The 17,783-nt window shown below is 39.8% G+C and overlaps 1 protein-coding gene across 1 annotated transcript in view; it reads left to right on the top strand.

Moving 5' to 3' along the window:
• Positions 1–178: 178 nt before the first annotated feature.
• The window catches only part of TMEM132D (transmembrane protein 132D), a 242,444-nt gene continuing 224,839 nt past the window's right edge, over positions 179–17,783 (top strand). The window contains exon 1 of the mRNA XM_030501888.1: positions 179–1,101. Coding sequence (XP_030357748.1) covers positions 1,014–1,101 — 88 coding nt within the window. The 5' untranslated portion in view covers positions 179–1,013. The remainder of the gene's footprint in view (positions 1,102–17,783) is intronic.

Raw genomic sequence — 17,783 nt, 5'->3', positions numbered from 1 at the left:
CAGCCCCCGGGAGCGGCGATGCTCGCCTCCCTCCGCACCGTCGCCGGGGCTGGGCCAGGCAGCCCCGCTCCGCCCCGCTCCGCGCCCCGCTGCCCGGGGATTGGGGCTGCCGCCGTGCCTGGTGCGAGGCGGGGCTTGGCTCGGGAGCTTATTTATTTATTTGTTTCGCTTCTCTTTTAGTGCTTTCCGCGACATCTCCCGGCTTAAATCTCAGTCTCTCTGTAAACAGCAACCGCGGCACGCGTAGGATGGGCCGGGGCCGGAGGAGGCGGGCGGCCAGGCAGGCCGGGGCCGGCGCCCCGCTACGGGCTGAAGCCGAGCAGCATCGGCTGGGGCGGGAGGTGCCCGCCGGCCGCTGCGCCCGCCGGCCCCGGGAGCAGTAGGCACGTCTGTGGCAATGACCTTCTGGGGGGAGCCGCGCTCGCCCCCTCCCGCTCTTGCGGAAAGTCAGACAAGTCAATGAGGAAATCGAGAACTTAAAAAAACCAGAGCGCGCAACAACAAAACCCAGCGTACGTGTCTGGATGATTTCAGGGCTGATCAGCATCACCCAAAGGAAAACTTTGGTGACGCCCGGGGAGCCGCCGTGCTTTTCCAGCGGGATGCGGGCGCTGGCTTCGTGAGGCGCGGGCAGCAGGAGGGTCTCTGCCCGAGGAGCCGGAGCCCTGCGACTCCTGCCCAGCGCCCTGCCCCCGCCGCTCGGGGTGTTGTGGGGTAGGGGGTTGCTTCCCTGCCTCAGGCTACTGAGGCACCGGACCGAGATTTCAGCCAGAACTGTTTCCTATTTATTTACTGAGAGGAGAGGGGTTTTGTTGCACAGCATCATCTGTTTTGAAGAAAGAAGGGAGGAAAGGGGAGGGTTAAAGCTAAAGAAGTAAGTTCTCTCTCTGAAGGAAATGCCTTTACTCTCTCCGGATGACCTGTTCTGATAAGGTAGCCTCTCCAGCTGACCGAGTTTTATTTTGACTACAAAGTGTGCAAAACTGAGTCTTAACTTCTCCACACAGCCTAGGATGTGCACTTCTGGAATTAGCAATATGGGGCATCTGGGGCATCTGTTGTCACCTCTCCTTTTGAGCCTGGCAGCAGTTTTTTCCAAAGGTAAGTCTCAATCTCTTCACTGTATCTTGTTTCTTGTTTATTTTGCATCCACAGCCTCTGCCCCCTCTCTTGGCAATGCTTTGACTGTCAATATCTACAGTTCATGACTGAAAGACTCGGGGAGAGTCCTGTGCTAGTCAGAAACAGAGATAGCTTAATGGGAAATCCATAGTGGCAGGGGTTTTGTTGGTTGACTAGACAAAAGTCTGCCCATTTACAGAGGTATTTGTTACCTGCCTATTGTACTTTTGATCATGCAGTAGATGCTGGTGATGAGCTTTGCTGGTAACTCAGTTTTAGATTACGAAAGGTTTGTTATCTACAAATTTGAAATCCTGAGAGGTGCAAGCTGTTGGAGTTAGCTGCCTCTCTGTTGTAATAAAAAATCCTGTGTCTCAGACTGGCTGGCAGGGTTTTACTGGACCAGAGACATACGTGCTTACTGAAATGTTCAGAAGCTTTGATGAGAGCCTGAACCAGGTGTCTGATATTCTGCATGCTGAACAGAGTTTGAATGTCCTGAGAGCGTGACTTCGGATGACTCAGTGACACCTTCTTGTTGCCCTCGAGTGTGTTTACAAGTAAGAATCAGAAAACCAGCATATAGACAATGTACACATGTTTGTGTGCATTTAAGTCCTCCTCTGAACTTAGTTTTCAGTGATAGCCTCTTCAAAAGGTGAATGCATTTTTGCAATACTTAATCTAGATGATTCTGAGCATTCTTGTGGAATATAAATTAGGATAAATACACATTTCAACTGAGCAGACATTGTTCATCAACAGCTAATATGGTTTTGGCAGGGAAACAAAATTAAAGTTCACACGTGGTCAGTCTTCAGAGAATAACAGCATATGCATTTAATCTATGATTTTGCAAACATGCTGATAAAGACTGTTTATAAACATGACTGTTTAAAAAAGGTATTAGCTTAACACCTTTTTACTCTTCCAGATACCAGCACCTTTCTTTTTTCTTGAGTTATTTTTACTGATTACTTATTTTACTAGTGCCAGAACTGAACTTAACAGACAGAAGGCAAAATACACAGCTTTGTGTTTCTGCGGTGGTTCCCTGTATCACATTCCCTTCTCTGTTTCTCCTTAGAACAGGTTAAGAAAGCAAGCAATAAAATTGTAAGTCCGCTCAAATGCTACGTAAATGCAGCGCCTCATAAGCACAGTTTTAAAGTTGCAATTGGAAGTGCATTAGCAGCAGGGATTGGATGTCTTGAGTCTTCTCAAAAGATTGCTTCATTCACATTGCACACCAGAAGCTTTTGATTTCCCAGCTAGGTTGCAAATTATGTATTTCATTATAAGGAATATCAGTACTTTAGGTAGGCTGACAGTGCAGTAAGAATATTAACTTTTTCATCTCCAGGTTTTTTTGGTGTGTTTCAGTTTGCAGCCTTGATGTTGCGTTAACATAGTGTTTGGCTGAGATTTCAGCTCTTCCAAGATTGGAGTGTAAGTGGCATTTCAGTTCTGTGGAGTACAGTGTTTGTTTTATTGCCAGCTCAGCAATTACAGCACTCGTATGACTTTATTTTTAAATGTTACTTACATCTGCTTTGAACGATAAACATAGGCAGAAAACTGGACTTGGAAGGGACGTCTCTTGGGTGGAAAAAAAATGCTGTAAAAACTGATGAGTGAGATTTTTCTGTGTATTGTGATTGTGAAGTCTCATTAAATCTGATATGTATTGAAACAAGTTGCGCCAGGGGAGGTTTAGATGGGATATTGGGAAAAATTTCTTCACTGAAAGGGTAGTCAAGCATTGGAACAGGCTGCCCAGGGAAGTGGTGGAGCCACCATCCCTGGAGGTATGTAAAACACATGTAGAAGCGGCACTTAGGGACATGGTTTAGTGGTAGACCTGGCAGTGTGATGCTGGTGGATACTATGATCTTAAAAGGTCTTTTCCAACCTATATAAACAATTCTCTGATTCTATGAAACCAGCTGCACGAGATCCCATTAGAATTACTGGTATTGTCTATGCTATTTATGTTACACTTCAGATATCCAGTATATTAATGTGAGATTGCTGGGACTCTTTGCTGTCTAGTATCTATCTTTAATGGAATTATGTATTTCCATACTCAGTAACAGACTCCATCTGTACTATGATGCTTTTGCACACTCTGGGAAGACCAGAGTGTTCTGGAAATCTACAGTATAAATATGACAGCATAAATGGTTGATTTCCCCTCCCCTCCATAAGAAGATGGATGTAGTAATAATCAGACTTGATTACTACTACAGAGTATGTTTCTTGGATGCCTTTCTGTGGCTAATAGAAAACCTCTCTCATTTATGACATGATGACAAAGTTTTCCTAAAGAGGTAAAAAAATCTTCTAATGTGCAATAGCAATCAGGTGTCTATTGTGTATAGGTCTGTTGCTGATTACTCAGAACCATGGCAACACACCTTTTTACTGCCATGTTTCCAAATCTTTCAGGTAATAATGTTGAAGACTTGAGAATACTATTGTGGTTTTGCTTTGCTTTTATCTTGTAAATGTAGAAAACAGCTCCAGCCTGAGAAATGAAATCTTGTTTTCAATAGAGCTTCATGTTCTTATCAGAACAATTTGTTACTGATGTAATCTATGTATTTTAATATATTGTAAGTCTAATTATATACATGTGTGCGTACATATATGTGTATATATGTAGACAATGGACAGTTTATAAGACAGTGTAACTGTAGCTATGGGGCAGTTGCATTTCATAGTTTGACTTCAACTAGGAGTTTTCTGGAGTCAGTCCCAGGGAGCCAATGCTTATCCTTAGTCAGTTTGGCATGTTGCTGTTTGATACCAACTACAAAAAGAAAATCTTCAGAAATCTTCAATTAAAAAATAAGCCAAGTCCAGTTGACATTAATGAAAACATAGACTGATGCAGGAGGCACCGTAATGTGGACATTTTGGTCCTTTGTTTAAGGGGAAAACCTCCTGCTAGATTTATTGGAGCAGAATAAAAACTTTAATACTTTACTTGAAATTCAGGTTCCATGCTTGGCTTAAGTCTATAATGAACTGAGCATCTCCTGTGAAATGCTAACCAATTTCAGGGTGTATATTGTAAGACTTAAGATTGAGGAGCCTTTTACATTATGAATGTTTGTTGTCAGATAAAACCCCTGAATTAATATCAAATTTTAGGTCTAAGTTCACAGTAACAAAACAAATGAACATTTTAATGGTTTTATTTTTTTTGCTGCCTGCATTCTGCTGATCATTCCTTGTTCTTCTCTGTCATCCTGGGCTGCAGTCTTCCTGCGAGTTGCTTTCTAATGAGATCTCAGGCCACACAGCTGCTGTTTTGATTTCCTTTTTCTCTCAGTTTCATGAAAGTGGAGGCTTGGCAACTGTATTAGGCAGGATTTTCTTGTATACCCCCAAGAGTGTTCCTCATAGCTTAGAGATGTGGATAGTACATTCGCAGTGATGCCAATCTCCTTGTTATCTGCAAGCTGTTGGAGTTAGCTGCCCCTCTGTTACCTTGTATGTGTGTGGAAATCTCCCAGAAACCGAAACCCCCAAACATTTAGTTTTGGTTGCATTATGATAGAGAAATATGTAGATATTTGGATTTAAATTGCTTCTGTTTCCTTTGGAATTTTCCATGTTACGGTATGGTTGAACCCTCTTGATTTTCACTGAATGTTACACTGTGGATTTTGTTTGTTTTCTTATGGACAAACTATCTTTGGCTTACTCTATGTAATTTTACTGATTCTGTGATTATGCGTAGTATGAGAATATGTCATTCTGTCCACATTGCATTTCACTTACGATTTTAGTGGATTTTATCTATGTGAATTGTCGTTATATAGGAAGCCACTTCACTTTAATCTCACTCGTGCATCTGCTGGCTTCAGTGGGGGTAGTGGTGTACAGAGAACTACGCAGCTGAGCTTGTTAGTTATGTTCTGTCTTCCAGAAGGCTGTGGGCCATTTCTGAAGATCTGTATGTGCAAATCTTCCACTGACACTGAAGGGCACTGTGGGCTTAACAGAAGTAGAAACACAGAAAATGAAAAGCTGAAGAGTGCAAAAACCTGTGCTTCAGCACTCCTCACTTTGAAGTTCGTTACTCTGGAACGCTGATAGTATATTGGTAATGGAAAATAATGCTGTATATGGGATTAAAATTGGAGATTATTTTAACTGATCCGAGATACATATTCTTTTTTTCCCTCCTTGGTGGTGACTAGGCAGGAGTTTTGGGTTGAGTCTCAATTCATATTGACAGATTTTGATTGTGATGATGAGGGACACAGTCTTTCTCTCAAAGTAACAGTGCTGACATTACTTGTGGACAGACTATTACTCTAGCTGTGTAATTGATATATATAGAATATTTATTGCATGCTGAGTTCAGATGGCCACAGTTTACATGAACATAAAGTACAGGTCTGGTCAGTAGTTTTTCTTTTAAGCTTTGCCCATGTGCAGAAACCCAAAAAGTTTTCTTAAAAACCCAAAAGATAAAGGAAATCTTTCTACCTTAAGGTTCAAGCTGTTCCGATAAACCCAAAGTTTTTGCACTTTGTCCCAGCTGCATTGAACTTACTGTCGTTTGAGACATTATATAAAGGAAGGGGAAACTAACTTGCACTTTTTTGCTCTTGCTGTGTTTTTTGCCACCGTGTACTTCTGGGAGAAGCTCCGTTTTTATTTCTTTCAGTAAAAATAATAGATTCAGACTAAACAAAAAAAAAATCTACAGCTAGACCCATGTTTTATTTGTCAGCTGCAATACTGGCTTAATGTGATTTTGTTTCTAATATTTCCCTATAATGTTCTCATTTTTTACTTGTGTCTTGTCTTTTATTAGTTCCATAGGATTGGCAGGCTCTCTGACACCAACGAATGTTTTCGATATTAATAAAAGCGGCTTTATTCAATAAAGATCAGTTTTATTTAATAAAAGAGAAAAATCAAAAGATAATCTGATTTTTCATGCTGCATTTGCACTAAATCAGCCTCCTGAGGTTGTTGTGGATGCCAAGTCTAGTGGCAGTCTATCACAGGTCCTAGGATACATAAACATGACTCCAGACAGATTGATTGCAGAGAAGCTGAAGAGGCAGCTGAGATTCTGGTTCGCAGGTTTGGTTTATAAAGTGTTACATTAAATTACTTCATTTTCAGCAGTCTTTGTAATATTGCCTGCTGCATTATTAATGACAGTTCAAAATGAAGTGGATTTTAAATAGTTCAGAGACATTTAGATAACACTAATTATTACGAACATATTTAAAGTATATATTTGAAGATATTAGGCTACTTCACCCTCCTCCATGGGGGAAAAATTAACGGTAGAATAAGGATTGGCTTGTTCATGTCCTTGATTTCTTCTTTTATTGAATAGACTTAATTCCAGTGTAAGGTGTTAGTCTGATGGCCCCACAGAGCTAATGGATTGAAAGTCTTCATCCTCCAAAGAGGTACAGCCTATGTAGTATCTATGCAAGCTTCCACTTTCTAGTTTAGTAGTATGACCTAGTTTTTTCTAGTATGGTAGTAAACTTGACCTAGAGGATGATCTAACTTCCAGCTCTGTATTATATCCATCTATTGATCCCCAGCGGGTGTGATCCAGAGCCCATTACAGTCAGAGTACAGAGTTTCATTGCCTTTAGTAGGCTTTAATTCAGAGCGTAGACAAGAGTTTTCTGGAGTGGTATTTTTCCGCCTGTGGCCCACACACCAGTGGTGATTCATAGAACATCTGAGCAGTGTTGTGAAACCAGTGCCAGAAACCTTATGCGTGCAAGCTAGGAAAAAAACAAGGGAGGAAATAGAAGTAACAAGGCCTCTTTCAGAGTGCATCCCAGTTTGTGTTTGGTTGTAAACAGAGACCTTGTGACAATACTGTGTAAGATGGTCTGGATTTCTTGCAAAAAGTTAGATAGGTCTTGTCCTTAAAAGGGTTGAGAAAAACTGCTGTAGCAAGACTAACTGTAGTAATTTAAAGTGTTTCTCTGAGCTGTTTGGTATTGCCTCAGTACTTCAGCCACAATTGCTGATGGTGTGTGTTTCTAATCCACTGCAGCATAGGTTCGCTTAAATCAACATTGAGTAGTGGTTCAGTGAAGCAATGTAGGAGTAGTCTGCCAGTCACTTAATGGTCAATTAGCTTCCTAAAAGGCTTCTGCTGTACTCACAGAGGATGTTTGTTTGTCCTTACACCCTCAGAGTTAGTTGTTGGGTTTTTTTTTTAATTAAGGTTTCCAGAAAGGTTTTTGGACCGAGTTTTCTGTGTTGCAGATGTTTGTCTCCCTGAAAGCTGCTCAGCAAAACGCACACATTTTTGTTTCTTGTACTGACCACATAGAAATGGTTGGTAGTGGATGATCCATGCTGATGCCACACTACCCCAATATTACAAAATAGAAGGCCTTTTCCCTCCTCCTGCAGTCACTTCACTTCCTCAAAGGCCCATCGAGCTCTGTTTTTAAAGTTCCTTTGAATTGATTTGGTTTGTTTAGTTATTTGGGGTTTTATTTGTAAATAAAGACTTATGTGAAGTGTCCCTGCCCCTGGCAGGGGGTTGGAACTAGATGATCTTAAGGTTCTTTCCAACCCAACGCATTCTATGATTCTGTCACAATGCTGCGTAAGATGGTTTGGATAAGGCTTTCCAGAAATTTGCTATGGTAATAGGTAGTAACCATTTTCCAGCCTTAATTTATTCAATTTTATACTCATCTACTTTTCTTCTAACGGTGTCTCTTAGTAGCACCTGTTCTCCTTGGTGGAACGCATTTGGCCTCATTAGTTTGCAGTTTCGCAGCTAGAGCAAGGTAAATAAAACATAAAAAATGACCATATAGACCATATAAACCATAATGACCATATAGACCATAATGACCATAAAAAACATATAAAAATGACCATGTAGACTTGTAAAACATGAGTAGAGGAAGGATATTGAATAACACAGATCCTGTAAAGAGAGCAAAATACATGAGTTAGCTAGTTACAGAGAAAAAAGTAGCAGTGGTAACACTGAGCATGCCAAGCAGAAGTGTGGAAAGATGTCAGCATACTTTGTTCTTGGTGTATATGACTTTACAAGGCACACTAAGAAGCAACAGGAGAAGTGTCCTCTCTAGCTGAACCAGGATGCTCTACAGCATGCCTTTTGATCTCTTTGCTTTCAACATAGGCAGACTGTTGAGCAGTCAGTCTGCAGATTTCTTGCTGAGGAACAAGGCAGATGTCCAGATATTAACACAGACGAGGCTGCATGTCTTACATGCTGAAAAAAACCTCAGATTTTTAAGCCAAAGAATTTAGTCTCATGTAATGCTAAATGATCTCAGGACCTTAAATTTTGTTGGTCTTCATCATAACTTGTTTTTTATTTATATTTTTAAAAGTGTTGTCTTCAGTATACATTCTGTAAATTCATTGTACAAGTGGAGGAATCCAAAATTGCCAGAGAGAAGTAGCCAATAGTGTCTCTGAATATTAATCCAATCAATAATAGAAGAAAGGAAAAAATACCACTTATCAGAGATCTCACAATCTCACTTATCAGAGATTCCGTATTAGCACATAATTGCATCCTCCAATTTCTACTGAGTCATGGTGACTAATTCCATTTGTCTTCAAGAAAATAGTGCTGAAGATGAAATATCTGTATCCTTCAGAGTTGTGCATCTCTGTCTTAATGTAATCAGTCTTGCTTGGTTAATTTTAATTTGGTAATACACATTGGGTAGTTAGTTTTCTTGTCTATGCATGGCAAATTCCTGTATTTGATTTCCTACGTTGTTCTTAGCAATATAGGGTGTATTGTCAGATTTTCCTGGTATGAAGGAGGTCCTAATGTTGTTTCACTGCATTGTGTTTTGAGCTACTGTTGAAGGAACTATTCAGCTTTGCAGAACTTCCCAGTGTAAAAAACGAGTAAAACCACAATGTATCAGCAGTTACCCTCCTAAAACATCTTTAGCATGTTTCCAGAAATAGAAATAGGATCTAGTTTGATCAGGTAGCTCTTGAGCTGGAGGACATCTTTATGTGGCCAACAGTAGGGACTCGGGGCAAAATTGAGCAACCCTGATTCTGCCCAGCAGAGGAAAGAGGTGCATACACACTCTGTAAGTTTATTACCATGCTTTGCTACACTGTAAGCAGCATTCAATGAATACTTTCAGAGTCTTCACTAATATGTCCTATTTACACTAATTTTCACTGCATCTACTATGTTTAGGAACTGTTTAGCTCGGATCACAAGATCTCTATAACTCAGGTCCTTTGTTAGGTGTTGAGCTCGCCTTAAGAATTGAAAATGCTGGAAAAACTTGGGCTACCTTCTGTAGAAGGGAATGGAAGAGGAACATATGCAAAAGGAGTGTCTCATAATCTGCTGGTGTGCTAGTGCACAGCTGATATGTGACTAATTGAAATTTGTCATCTTCTAAGACTGGAGAGGCAAGGCCGCTATTTCCTGATGTCTCTAATGAGATTCCTTGTACTGATTCTTAGAAATCCTGCTGAAATGCCAACTGCTCAGCAGTCCTGGAAATCAGTGTGTGAAGAGATGGGAATGCAAAATACAGTAGACAGTTTTAAAACCTTGGTTTAGTCATTCTGAGTTTTGATATCCCTCTTAAAGACAAAGAGTACTTATACCTTTAGTGAAGGACAGTAAAAGCAATGTATTGCTTTTTGAAGCTTGATATGATGCTCTCCGTAGAGAGAGCATCCCTTGTTTACTCGGGGTTTATCAGTTAAGGTTCTCTTATTCCATATCCTTTTCCGTATTATTAGGCAAATGGTTGTAAGGCTATCATGACTTCAGCTGTGCAATGCTCTAACCTTTGTGGTTGACTGTCTTCCCCTGCAGCAGTTGTCTGATACAAGATGATTTCTTGCATACTGAACACTTGTGCACAGTAGGATTCTGTTATATACTTCTGACTCTTTGACACCATCTGCCCAGTAAAGTGGTTTTAATGGGTTTCTACTGAGCCTGCCTATACTACAGCCCTGACAGCATGCTCTGTGTTTTCAAAAATAAACAAAATCTCTTCAGAAAAGCTACCCATGAACATTGGCTTCTCCAACAAGATTGAGGATTACATACTGTTTGATATTTTGCAGAGGCAGAAATATCTCTGTTTGATAGGCTTTAAAATAGGAAAATGACTGATGGCTTGGAATGGTCTTCTAATAGTACTAGTTTATTTTTTTAAATGACCTCATAAAGCATGATTTCTTGTCCCATTTTTTTTAGTCAGGTATTATTATCCTTTTACAGAATTGCAATCATTTTACCTTGTTGGAGTTTTTTTCTTTATGAAAGCTGGGGAATGTAGTGGCTCACAGTGGTGATTTAGGAGTCAGGGTACCTAGTGGCTTTCTGTAACCTTTGGAAAATCAGTTCTCTGCTTTCCCTTTCCCTTTTAAACTGTCTTATTCTGTCTGCTCAGAATACAGGTTGTTCAGAACAGGACCTGTTTTACTTGCTGTTTATAGAGCATCTGCCCCTCTTCTCGGATGAGAATATACATTTTACCACATTAAAATAATGAATTACTTGTGGCTGAGTTAGAAATTGGAATGTGGCATTCTGATTGTCCTGGTTGCTGGACGATGTGAACAACTCAGAGGCCTGTAAGAATAGAAGAGCAGTGTGAGGGGAAAAAAAATAAAGAAATAATGAAAGCATCTGTGTGATTAAAAAATTCTAAGAGCATAAGTAGATCCCATCCCATGATGTTACAATTAATAAGCTATCTAAACCTTTTCAAACAGCAACATGATAAAGGGAACATTAAAGCTTCTTATAGAAAGATGTCATAAAGATTTTTTTATATTTTTTTGTTATAATCCATGTTACTGAACTATTAGGAAAGATTTTGACTATCCATATTAATAATGCAACAAACCGCTTACAATGAAAAAATGTGGTTTTCTGACAGATGATATAGATCTTACAAACACTTAATTCATTCTCTGCCTCTTCAAGTCTTTGAGGTTTATTTTAAGCTCCTTCATGTTAGTAAGTTGCAAACAGTGGGTGGCGGTGGTGGTGATGAGATGGACTGGTGAAAGAAACTGTTGGCTGGTGTTTTCTGTTATTGCTGGGACATGAAACTTGAAGCAGGCAAGATAAATGGCCTCTTTCTTCTGAACTTCTGAGCTGACTTGATAAGAATGCACAGAGAATCAGACACAATTCTTTAGCTTCTTGTTTTCTATTTTACATAGAGTTTTACCTCCAGCTGAAATGAAGGTTTCCATTGAAGCATGAGTTTCTTTTGTCTTCTCTATGCCCTGTACAGTGCTAGTTCTGGTTTGTAGATCTGTGTGGGGAGCCAGTACAAGATATTTGAACCTTTCTCTAGTCGCCTGTTTACTCAAGAATAACAGTTGCTGAGGTCCCCCCAAAAAAATGATCTTCAGTGCTACTGTGGCATTTTGAGTGAATAAACCACAAGTCTAAGGCAGCTTTTCAGTATATTCTGAGATGCGCGAAGTCTTCATATAAAAGAACCACTCAGAACCGTCATTAGCTTTGGAACCTTTTGTTCAATAAAGATGTTTTGCTTTTTTAACCCATGTAATATGAACACGGTGGTACCATTCGTGAGAAACTTGGCAAGATCCTTTCTTTGCAGCTGAAGAAACAGACGGTTCCGTCATTATTTAATAAATGGCCAACAGCAGAGCTGTGCATATGAAGTTTTTAAATTATGTGAGTATTTCTGTTTGCAGGTTTCCTTGCATTTTCTGGCTAGTTTGGTTGAAAGTTTGTGGACAATCTTAGCAGTACTGCATCCAAGTGCAGGTTCCCTTTATGTTCTTATGTTTGCATCTTTGTAGATTTCTGTGGACTTGCTGTCTCTTGAAACCACCCAGCTTCTTCAGGTCTGGAATTCAGACTGAATTTACCGGTTAGAAAAAATACAAACCAGATATCCCTATGAATTCCCTTGAGAATTAAAATGATATTTCCCAAATCCTATCCAGCAGGCTGCTATTTCGAGTGGTATCTCAGTGCTCTTTTCTCTTTGCTTTGGTTAGTGCTTCATTTGTAATGTGTGATGGATGAAAGGCCAACTAAGGGAAATACCTAAGATCTGTGATTCTTACACAGTTGGTTGCTGCTGCTGTTACCTTTTTTTTCCCTCTTTGTCTTATCATAACTTTGGGTATTGCTGTAAATGTTCCCTGCTGTTTCTGCTGCAGTAGTTTAAAATACATATATCAGCATCAGCTCTGTCTTTTCTTGCCTTTTTATTTAGACTCTTTATCTAAGTAGCAATAGATCAGAGTAATGGTACAGTAATCACTGTTGAAGCATTTATTTGTTTGTTTTCTTTCTATTTCTATGCAGTCTTGTGTTCCTTTCATCCTTTCATCTATTCCTATCAGAATTACGCGGCAGTTTGGATCAGACCCTGAAAAAAGAGAAATATTTTTAAGTGAAGGATACTATACATAGCAGACCTTTGATATGGTATCTATAGTCTTGATGTTTAGAATGTCTTCGTGTGCATTATAGGTTCTCATCAAATAATCAGATTGCATCAATAATAATTAAAGAGATGGTTCATGAAGAGATTCTTTTCAACTGTTCTCTTTTCAGCAGCTTCAGAAAAAACGATGAAGTTGGCAGCATATTTGCAGTGCTAACAAATTTGGGCTTTGGCAGCCTAAATCAGGAACAGCGAATTCAAAACTGAAGATTCCTCACAGAGATGTCCTGATAGTAACTGCGTTTAAGTGCAGGGGGAGCATTCACAGACCTCGGGTGATTTTAGCTGTTGCAGGAGGTCATAGGATAATCTTTCAGGTAATCAATTGTGTCAAACCTTGTCTTTTTGGCCTGCAACTTCTACCTGGGAAGTTGTTGGGAGACAGTGAAGATCAAGGGTCAAAATAGAATTCCCCCCAGAATGCAAAGAGAACATTGCAGGATGTTATTTGGTGTACCAGGACTTTTGTTGTGTCACATTTCATACTGTGGAGTGCTAAAGCCCATCATTTTTTCCTGATATGTACATTCTCATTTGTGTTTTCAACCTGGGAATAGTAGCTGTCATAGTATTCCTATCTGTGGTTACACTGCACTGTTCCCTCAGCTTATTGGCTATGGACTTTGACTTGTTGCAGATATTTGCTGCTAGTCTGATCAGTTTGTCAGAGAAACAACACATTCTCAGACTTGTTTTATCTTCTTCTGACAGACAAGCACTATCAAAATCTCATCTGGAGCCTATGGAATTATTGTAGCAGTTTCAGTTATGTTTTATGCTTCTGTGACATCTGTCTTAGGAATAGCTTATCTGTTGTATTCATCTCTGTCTAAATCTGACTGGTCCTTTGCAAATGCTGCTTTCCTCTACCTCTTCATTTTCTTCTCCAATGACTGAATAAATGTTTTTCGCAAGCACTCAGTAAGTGAATTCCTCCATAGTTCTTGCACTTTTCTTGCCTCCTTAATTATAGGTCACTGCATTTACTGTTTTCCTTCCAGTTGAAAGTCCAAGTCTTGTTCTTAGCACTGACATGAGCAGAAGGAAAACAGACTATATCGTGTTAGATTTTGAGATGATATTGAACTTGTAGTACTGACTCATAGGAGTTATCAGAAAATAATTGGAAACCTAGTCTGGGAGCCCAGAAAATGAAGATTGAGGGCAAGCAAGATGAAATTTATGAAAGTTGGATGACAAGAACAAAGATCAAACTTTGCTACCGCTTTGCAGAGTAAGAACTGATAGTGAAGAATGGGATTGTGAACACTGCATAGTAAAGAGAACCAGAGTATCTGCTTCCTGCACTCTGGCTTGCTTCAGGCAGATGGTATGCGCACAGACTATGACCATTACCAGAACAGTCCCAGGAGGTCTAGAGTCTTCAGACTCCCTCACACATGCCTGTACCATAGCCCACAGGCAAATTACATGTATATTTAGGACCTTACATGTATATTAGGACCTTATCCTATAAAACTGATATCCTATTGAACTGCAACATTCCCCTCACATGAGTTAAAGCAGCTTGAACTCAGAGGACACAATCCCTTATGCACGGAATGGCCGGGGATCAGAGCTGTTTTTCTGAGGTGGTTCCCAAAATCACTGTTCTTCTTGCAGCTATATTCTGCCTAAAGAACTTAGCTGAGGTGGGAATGGGGGATCGGGCGTCTACCATGCAGTCTGATATGGAAAAACTGGGAAAGAAGCTTTGCTCTGTTCAGAAAAACAAGTGAAATGCTCTGGAATTTTTAAATCAGTGGCATATCCTTAGTGGGGGGCAACTGAAATTTTAACTTCAGTTTCAGACTTAAAAGAAATATTGAACCACCATATTTTTTTCGTGGAATAAATAAATCTTAATTTTGCCAATGATAAATTCAAGTCACAAATAGCCAAGATAAATTTTTGCTTGTTTTTGTAGTAATTTCATGTGAAATGATTTGTACTTTATTTCAGCCACATGAAAGAAAGACTAAAATAACTGGTGCTCAGTTACTTCTTTATATTCAATGGTTGAATATAACTCCTTTTTCAGGTTGGGTTATTTTTTTTTTCTCAGTAAAATATTTTCTCATCCATGCGAGCTTCTTAATTCTCACCTCCTTTCCCAGTAGTAAATAGTAAAGGTTTTTTCTTAGCATTACTTCCGTTGTATGATGGAAGCTCTCACACTTTGCAAACACTCTTCATGTCCTTCCTTGACCTGCTGGCAAAAGGCGATACTGAAAATTTCTTAGTTTCCTTCTCAACTGAAGTAGATTGCACAGCTCTCCCAATACAACTTGCCTTCTGCCCTGAACAAGTAGTCATCAAACGTGCTGGTAACAGAGAAATGAGGCGTTACGTGGCACTATAGATACCATGCAACTTAAGAGAAAGAAATAATGAAATGACATAGTATTTTCTATTGCAGTGAAAACTGTGCTAAGTGCTGTGAAAACACAGCAAAGAACAGTAAGTCTTTTGGAGTCAAGGTCTGGCTTTAAAGGAGAGATGTGCAGGATTTCTATAATTTAGCTATAGAAAAAGGTTATGACAGACCTTTCTTGGAAATTAAAAGAACCTGTATTTTACAAGCACAGTGCTAACACAGTATATGAACAGTGGTGCTTTCCTGTGGTTCAGGTGTTGAATTTTGTCCACTTAAATCTAGACTGTAAGAAGTCAGAAGAAAATTTGTAATCATTCTTTGCTAGGCTGAATGGGATCTGCAAAGAAGCATGGATGGTATGGTTCCTCAGTAGGTGAAGTCAGCCTCAGTTGGGGCTGCTGCAGTCTCTCTTTCTTGTCTGGCACTGTCAGTTATGCAGTTGAGTAATGAACCATGCAGAGAGCTGATGGAGCCAGCTGAAAACTAATCTCTTTTTCTCATTTATGTAGGTTAGGAGTTTTTTGCAGACACCAGCTCCAACTCTACTGCTGTTGCGTATTGAGGTGGTTCACCTCCCTAATCTGATGGAAAACTAACCCACCAGAAAGAACAGCTTTCCACCAGATATGGCACTGTGAGTAATCTCACCCTAAGGCCAAATGCTCACCGGATCTGAGATGAAAAAGGGCTGAGTGTGTGCCTCAGTAGCCTGCAATTATGCTTTCTTTGTAATATCAAGCTGTACCTCCGGTAAACTGTTCCCAGGCTTTTTCATTCTCACTCCCTTGTAGAAAAACAGCATGATTATGGAAATTAGATGTTGTTCAGCCTTATGGAGTGGCATGGAAACAGTCAAAATGGGAAAAAGTTAGGCAGTGGTCTTTTGATGTAATTGCCATTTTCAGCTGATAAGGTAAAGACATGCAAGTTAGACAAAGATATAATAAATTTGTATGCAAAAATACTACCAGTCACAGTTCTCCCTCATAAAACTCCCGCTCATGGCTTGGTTGACATTTTTGACGGGGAAGGGAAGCCTCCCACTGTTGTTGATAATGTGATGATTACTGTACTTTATGCTTTTGGATTCAGCTATACCGCTCCAGACTGAAGTTGACAACACTTACCTGAGTATTTTGATGAGTGAATTAGAATTTTGGAAACTTCTTTATATTCTTAATCCAGCCAAACTAATTCTGAGTAGCTGAATTCTGTAGCAGTGATGGTAGAGGCTGCATGAAGATGTAAGACACAGGAGTTTCCAGGAAGAAATTTGGACTTCATTTCCTTGCCCTAGTTGCATTGCTGTGGTCATTTTCAGCCATCAGCAATGGCTGCACTTGCAGCCATTTCCAAAAAGCCAAGCATCCCCCTTTCATAATCATGGACCTGGGCCAGCTGGGCATTTTCTGTTTGGCTTTTAGTTCTGCATGAAGCATTACAGACTACTATTGTATGAGATCTCTCACATCTGCCTATCACCCAGGCAGCTCCCAGTTCTTAGTCACTTGTGTTTTCTCTTTCCCTATGAACTAGTGCTGTGACTAAATTGGGAAGTCATAATGGCTCATCATGTCTTGTGTAGGCTTCCTGCTTCCAACCTCCGTTTTCTCTTCCACCACCAGAATGTACATAGTAGTAGACAAATGCCATCTGGGAATTGTAAATCTGTCACAAGTACCACTATTGGTTTGTGTGTATCAAGATGCAAGGACTCTTACAAATTATTCTTTTTAAATTACGTCCATCTTGATTCTTAGGACATCCAGCTTTCGGCTCACAGTAAGCTCCCAGGAGTGTTTCAGTACAATGGAACGGTTAGGCCAGAATGGGGGCAAATAGCTGTTTGGGTCATGGACCAATTCCTAATTACACCTGTGTGCTTCCTTAATGGAATTCAAATAAATGATTTTGTTATGTGAAAGAAGTGGCATTACATCTATTTCTAAAGTCTTTTTAAGATGTCAGCATGTAGCCCTGAGGATGTGAAAGAAAGGTAGAGTTCGTCAGCCTCCCTGGCTGCTCTGAATTAGCCTGAACCTATTGGAAATGAAAGGTTCAGAGGGCACAGATGGAATAGATGGAAGCTTTGAGTGAATTGAAAGGGCAAGTTTACTGGCTAACCACGATCTCTATGGGCAGAAAGACAGCTAATAGATTGAAATTGTCAGACATTGTACAGTCCTGCTTGAGGCTTTTTGCTTTCCAATTCTGCCTTACAGTAGCCACCTTCTTTTTAATTAAAATCTGTTTTGTTTCCACATAATTAAAATAAAAATGGAAGCATATAATATTTAGAGAATATGTAAGACATGAACTGTTCTTATCTTGGTTCATTATTTTCTTCCTTTTCAGGTAACAAAATTGCATGAATACATTTGTTCAGAGATTATATTTCTTTACGCTGTAGATGAAGGCTAAATTGTTATAAGCATTTAATTCTACATTTCAGCACAAAAATGAGTGGAGAATTTTTCAGTCCATCTCAACATTGACCTGTGCTTTCTTTAAAGTCCAGCCAGAAATGTTTCAGAGGGAAATGGTGAATGCTGAATGCTTCTGAACCCTCCCATACTGCATGAGGGAGCAGAGCACTAGAACATCCAGGCCTTGACTCTTGAAAACTTTAGTTCAGCTCCCAGCACAGTGGATAGAATCCTGGCTGGAGTTTTAGGATGCTGATGTATTAAGAACTATTCATACTACAAGAAAAGTTCACGAAGAGGTCTTTTAAACTTTGGCTTTAATTTGCTTAATTTGGAGAAGGGAGAGATCTCACACGTAAC

The sequence above is a fragment of the Strigops habroptila genome, chromosome 11 (assembly GCF_004027225.2).
Source record: "Strigops habroptila isolate Jane chromosome 11, bStrHab1.2.pri, whole genome shotgun sequence".
In the NCBI taxonomy this organism is placed as follows: domain Eukaryota; kingdom Metazoa; phylum Chordata; class Aves; order Psittaciformes; family Psittacidae; genus Strigops; species Strigops habroptila.
Note: the sequence above shows the minus strand (reverse complement) of the source record. Positions and strands in the feature narration are given on the sequence as shown.